Source organism: Halyomorpha halys, unplaced genomic scaffold (genome assembly GCF_000696795.3).
Source record: "Halyomorpha halys isolate HHAL.00 unplaced genomic scaffold, Hhal_1.1 Scaffold50.1, whole genome shotgun sequence".
NCBI classification, from domain to species: Eukaryota; Metazoa; Arthropoda; class Insecta; order Hemiptera; family Pentatomidae; genus Halyomorpha; species Halyomorpha halys.
Genome location: NW_027106849.1, coordinates 681573 through 688443, shown reverse-complemented (window position 1 = coordinate 688443; position 6871 = coordinate 681573). Strand labels below are relative to the sequence as shown.

Genomic DNA, 6871 nt, shown 5'->3' with positions numbered 1-6871 from the left:
ATGCGGCTGTGACCGAGAAGCGGTCGGTACATGTCTGCTTGAGATTGGTTCGTGCATTGCATTGTTATCATTTATTATTCATTGTACAGATATTGCTAAGTATTATGTACAGAAATTATTAATGTACAAAAATTACAATGCGTTTTTACAATAATGCAATATGTAAATTTGAGAGCTTCAGTGAGGCTCGAGGTGCTGTGCTCTGGTGAGTTGTGATCGCACCGCTTGCTCCCTCTCGCTACAGGTAAATGGTCAGACATCGCGGCTATTCTACTTTTATAAGGGAGTAAGTTTTTTTACATTAAGTTTTTTTTTTTTTTTAAATTCTCAATTCAAACACAGGGACATGGGCTATGATAAACTAATTTCTGTAATACTTTCTCAGGAATCTATGTTGGGAAAGAGGGAATCTCTGTCGCGGCTATTCAAGCTTTTCTAAGGCTGATTGGGGGTTCCGACTGCATTTTATTTATTTACATATATATTTGTATTGGTATTTATATTTATATTATGTATCTCTATCGGTTCCTAAATAACCAGATCGGTAACTAGATACCATAGACCTTGCTATGGTATGCTAAATGCAATTAATTATTGGAGTTCTTCTTCAACGGTATCGTATGTACCAATTTTCTAGGCTATTATAATGAGATGGTATGCAAGGATTCTAAATTATATAGTTAAGTGTGGTTTACATTAGTTTAACAGGAACTAGGACAGAGCAAGTTAGATCTATTAACTTAAAGTACAATTACTATGCTATGCATTGAGAATTCCAGTTGGGATCTTTTATATTTATATTGACTCTAATTTTACTCATTTTTTTATTTCAACTGCCATTCTAAATACAAACTGAAACATCTTACGTATCTTGATGCGTTGGCGATGTCAGCAATCCTTCTCCTCTCTGGGGTCTATCTCTGTGCCTCTTTCTTCTCAGCCTTGAGTGTCCTTTCCGATGTCTATCTACATTTCCCTGGACCTCAGTACTACCTCCGGCTGGCCTTTCGATACCAACCTAAAGCAATTTGCTTTTTATGACTTGGAGATGTGGTAAACACAGGTCTTCCTTTAGGCGTGCCTGCCTGTCAGGTACCTGCCTACCTGGTAACTTGGTACATTTACGAAATCACTTTGATATAACGCCAATCATACCAGCGTCCCAGCTGTTGGGTATGAAACGCCGACAAAAGCCCCCTTGTTCAATTACATTTAACTTCCATTTCCTTTTATCCCACATTGGTATTTCGATACATATCATAATATACATCGCGAATGTTGGGGCGACGTCGGATGCGGTGGAAAGGAGTGCACTAGGCTAGTGGATTATAGACTGATTTATTAACAGTGCATTTTTAGATTTAACTATACAATATTTTTATTTTATTGAGAAAACGTCTAGTAATATACATAAAATATATATCTAAACTTAAAGTTTATGCCATTTCCATATAAATTAAAGTAAAATGAATTGACTACACTTATAGAAGATAGGATAATGCTTGTACCAGAGGCGTTGAGAAGGTCAATACTTCGTTGTAGACGTGGCCTTATGGATTCTTGTTGACCGTCTCCTGTGCGATTTCCGTCTTTCTGCGCCTTTATGTTCGGCGTCCTTCTATGAGAAGTTTCTCTTGTGGCCTGAGCTTCGTCTAAGTAAACTTTGTTATATGCAAATCTTACTTTATTCAGCCCAGAAATCCTTATCTTCCAGGATATGAAGTGCTTTCTCTTTTAGCCATTTGCCCCTCATTGTCCTAATGTAATATACAGACTGCAGAGGGAAAAAGTGGTCAAGTTACTGGTCGAGGTCCTATCCATGGCCATTAAGCTTGGCCCAAGGACTCTAGGAGATATTAAAGGGCACAGAAGGCTGAGTGAATGAACGTTCAAACGTAATCGGACGGTGTGGTATTACTACATCAAGGTGCTTGTTACTTCCATTTCAACTCTTCTGTTACTCTCCGCCGATCCGTCCGACTCCTTCGGGTAATGTTTTTCTGCTTAATGGATTTCTTACTGCATGACTTCAAAGTATCACGTCAAATTGAATCATCATTTTTACTTGTTGTAAATTTGTTTTTATTATTGTACATTGAATAAAAATATATTGAACTACGCAATCAAATATTATTTTATATAACTGCCTCTTCCACAACGTACAATGAAGGTTCTTGTGTTATTACTTCCTCGAGTATTGGACAGAAGAAAGCAGAACTAAGAGAACATTTACTAAGATAGAGTAAATTCGTATGCAGTAGTTCAATATACTAATATAGTAGTCCACTAAAAGTATAGTGTACTGTTTTTTAAAAATTTAATTCGGTTGTATTTATATCTGTTTTTAACTCCCTTTTTTCTATCTTAAATTCAGGCTTAATCTCCTTATCTTAAACTTCCGACCTTGAATTCTTCCCCTCAACTGAATTTCTCCTCACAGTAGCTGGAATTTCATCCCTCCTTCGGCACCCAAGCTTCATTTCTTATCCTGCAGCGACAATGCCCTTGACTCATCCTTCAACACTGCCGTTATTCCACTCGATTCTTTCTCACTCTCTCAATATCCATGATCAAGCTTCTCCATGAGTATGCTTTCTGTGGAGTTAATGCAATAGGCCACCTGCACAAATCTGTCTAAGTTCTGACTCTATTTCCTAAAGATACTCACATCGGTATCCTCTTGACTAAAATGCTCTTTTGTTGGTTATGAGGGTTGTTTGTTTGTTGTCAAGCTTACCTCAGAGAGCTAACACTAGCCGAGAATTTGTAATGTAACATGATGTTTAAATAAAATAAATTGTATCCAATTTAAGTCAAAACACTCTTTATTTCGTAAAAAGTCCAACGTTTCGGCTAATTCATCCTCATGGACAATCAATCACAAAACAGCTTAAATACAAATTTAATCTCACGTATAGGATTTAAAAACTTTTGGTAGGGTATTCTGTCCAGGTGTCCAATTTCAGTCAATGTTACCCTATTTTCTCCCTCTTCGCATTAATATTAAAACTTTTAATTACAATCAATTTAACACTATTATACTTTGTTATCACAACAATATTTGTAACCTGATGTATATTTTATAGTTGAGTAATACAATAAATACCTCTATTGAAAAATAAAGGAGAATTTGGCCCAAATTTCTAATTAAATTAAATATTGTGGATTCTCACTTTCTTACTCCTATCCATTCCGTTAAATCTTTATTCATAATTCATCTGTCGTATTACTATAATCAAGGTACCTATTAGTAATTGTTCACGATTGGTACATTGCCCACATTTCCTGCAAAAAGTGAAATACAACCAGTTTCGAGCCTTGACTAAAGAGAATGGAGTATAGAGTAATTACTGGACCATAGCAATGTCCTATTTAGTTTAGTTCATAAACCAAAAACTAACATTATGTTTATTTTTATATAAAATCGATTTTGAAAACTTATCGACTTGCGAATCAAAATTATTTATGAGATTACGCTTATCTGCTTAGTGTTGACAAAGAATAGCGATAATTGGTAATTTGATATTACTTGCATCTTATCACTACAAATTTCAGATAGGTCCATTACTCAGGAATTTATTTCAGATAATATTATTATTTTTTTTTTTAGAAATATTTCATAAATAGGCCAATTCTAATGTATCTACATGCATTGTCCTACGATAATAATACCTTTTCTTTAAAATTATATTACATCTATTGTTCGATCTACTAATTTAATCATTATTATTTACTATTCTTTGAATTACTTATTCAACCTTTATGTTATAATGAAGTTAAATTAACAATATTTTAGATTCCTTGTTATAAAATATGAGTAGTAGCTGTGTAATGAAATACACATACACAAATGAAGTAGAGTTCAACTTGAAACTATTATTAATTAAACTCGTTTAATTTGATGTGGTTTCCAAAAAATAAAATTAAATGGATAGTCGATAGCAGTGTATCGACTATCCATTTAATTTTTTTTAAACCTTTTTTTTTTAAATAGTGATAAATGTCTGTAATATTTTTGATGATATTTCAAGTATAATCTATTAGTTCAATCGAATATTATGAATGAAATTCAACTCTTATCACTAGTTATGATTATTTATTCTTCATTGTTTTGCTTTACGTTAACCTTGATCATAAAAAATATAGGTATATGTATTAAAATATATTAAAATATTAAACATTAAAAATATATGTATTACTTGAAATACTTAAATTCCGCAGGTATGAAAATATTTTTCGTAAACAACATTATAATTTTTTTGGTAAGTATAATTAAATATTATTTAATATTACATAATGAAAATAAATTCTGAAGAGCAACAGAAATAATGTTTTATTTCAATCTCATTTAAGTAAAATTGTGAATTTCCAAATTGTCAGGCTTGCGAATATCTCTAAGACACCTTCATTACAGAATTGAGATATTTTTAGTTTTTACAATGTAAGATATTGTTATATTCAATTGAAAATTATTAAATGGGATTGGTGGATATTGCAAAGGGGTTGTGAGTATTCGGGCCTGAAGGGGTGGGGATGAGATAGAAGATAGTGGGGGAGGCGATGATCCCAGCAGTGAAGGCTGCACCCTCAAGATGGAGGACGAGAAGCAGATGTCCTTCCTCTCCAAGATCAGGTACATCCTTCGTAACATTACCGTAGAGCCTATGATCTCCTTGTACATTGTGGGCACAGTCATCGTGACCTTGGCCGCGCAGAACCTCAGCTTAGAGAAGGCTTGTAAGGTCAACCTCCAGTTCGGAGAAATATGTGGTTACATCGAACACAAAGTCCTGGCCAACTTTTCCGTAGAAGAGAATGCCGTGCAGCACCTCGTCGCCACCGTGTCGATATGGAAGTCTTTGCTTCACTCTTCGGTCCCTGCATTGTTGATCTTCCTCTTCGGATCTTGGTCGGACCGCAACTCCAAGAGAAAGCCTTGCATGTTGGTCCCGATAGCAGGAGACTTCTTGGCTGCCATTGGGCTTATCGTCTGCTCCTACTTGGACTTCTTGTCCGTCCAGACAACTAGTATCGTTGAAGTGATCTTCCCTGCCATCACTGGTGACTCTGTGACTGTCCTCATGGCCGTCTTCTCCTACATGGGAGACATAACAACTATGAAAACAAGGACATTGAGGATTGGGATTGTCAATGTATGTATTTCGGTAAGCAACAAGATCGGTAGCGCTGTTTCAGGAGTGCTTTTCAAGAAACTGGGATTCTATGGAGTGTTTTCCCTTTCTGCATGCATAGTTGCTACTAGCTTCCTGTACGGTTATTTCATGGTACCAGAAGTACCTTCTCCTGAAGACAATAGCAGATCCAGAAAGCAGGGAAGTGGAATCACAGCATTCATGAAAGACTTCTTCGATTTACAGCACATCAAGGTTACGTTCTGCACTGCTTTTAAGGTCGGACCTAACAACCGGAGGAAGAGAGTGATACTTCTGATCGTGGTAGCATTGCTCCTCTACGGGCCCCATTGTGGTAAGTACTATACCTATTTCTTGTTATGTATTGAACCCACCTTTCTGAAAAATTAAGATCAATCTAAAACTATCAAAGTAGTGGCTTCATCATTAAATAAAATTAATAACTTATGCTTTATTCGATACATTTATGGATTTAGCTATCAAAAATCTATACATACCCAGCATAATTTATAATTACTTACATATTACTGGGTAAAAATGTAAAAACACGTAAGTTTAAACCATTTTAATCTAGTGTTATTTTAATTATCATATTTTTATGTACATTATATGTACAATGATTGATTGTTAATTGGTATTTTCAAGTAAATGAAAATTCTATCTTTCAAACATATATTTATTTCTCTTAAAAAATTGTTGGCAGATTTGGCGACGACATAACTTAGATGAACCCTTAAATTGACATGCTGTTATCTACATACTGATAAGTTTACATTTGATTTAAATTGCATTGACAGGAAACTACCGATAGCTAGGAAGTGATGCATGGTATCTGTAAAACGACTACTCATCAAATGTCTTAAAAATCAATTTGTTTAAAACTGGTGTGAGTTATAGTATTATTTTTTAATTTATAAATATTGTTATCATCCTAAGGTAAAATATCAAAAAACGATGAAGAAATTCAGTTACCTTATTTTTGATAGAGACTGCTGTAGGATCACTGTTTATTTTTGTATTTTATTAAGAGCCATTTTCAAAATGTAATAACGAAGACAGTCTCTCCTATAAACATGAATATTACTCAACACAATGTATTTTTATTTGCTGGGTAATAATATCACTATAGCAATAATAATACCAATCCATTTGTTTTTCGGGTGTAGAGAAAATAAAATAAAATATATTCGCAATTGTATTAAGCAAAAACAAAAAAATGTCGATTTCCGTAAGTAAGATAAAGAATTTTATTTAAATATAAAGACTATCAGATTCGATTTTAGCGTCTTCACAAACCCCTAAATACAAATTGAATTAAACAGGTAAAAAAAATTTAAGACGTCAGCTTATCCGAATTATTTTAATACTGTTCTCATATGATAGCTATTTGTAAAATATAATTTTTCTGTTAAAATATTTTTTACTTCTGTGATAATTGGTATTTTAGGGTTTTTAAGAAAGCCAAAAACATATTTTACTTATTTTTCTAGAACATCCATCCTCTTAACGTCCCATCTCTCTATTACCGATCATGGGAAAAATCCTCGAAAAACTTATTTTGAAACGTCTATACCCCATCCTAGATTCCAATCATATAATCCCAGATCACCAGTTTGGATTCCGAACATCCCACTCCACTATCCAGCAATGTCATCGTGTGGTGGACGATGTCTCGTCTTCTTTGGAGCGTGAAATATACTGTGCGGGAGTCTTTTTCG

The 6871-nt window shown here is 34.1% G+C and overlaps 1 protein-coding gene across 1 annotated transcript; it reads left to right on the top strand.

Annotated features, from left to right (window-relative positions):
- The first annotated feature begins 4606 nt into the window (after nt 1–4606).
- Nucleotides 4607–5543, top strand: LOC136795235 (proton-coupled folate transporter-like). Its single transcript, XM_067045154.1, has one exon. It carries the CDS (start codon nt 4611–4613, stop codon nt 5541–5543), a length of 933 nt encoding a protein of 310 aa, XP_066901255.1. The 5' UTR covers nt 4607–4610.
- The last annotated feature ends 1328 nt before the right edge of the window (nt 5544–6871 follow it).

What these genes read in the sequence shown, in the direction of transcription:
- LOC136795235 (XM_067045154.1), top strand. Translation starts at nt 4,611, where the DNA reads ATGTCCTTCCTCTCCAAGATCAGGTACATCCTTCGTAACATTACCGTA.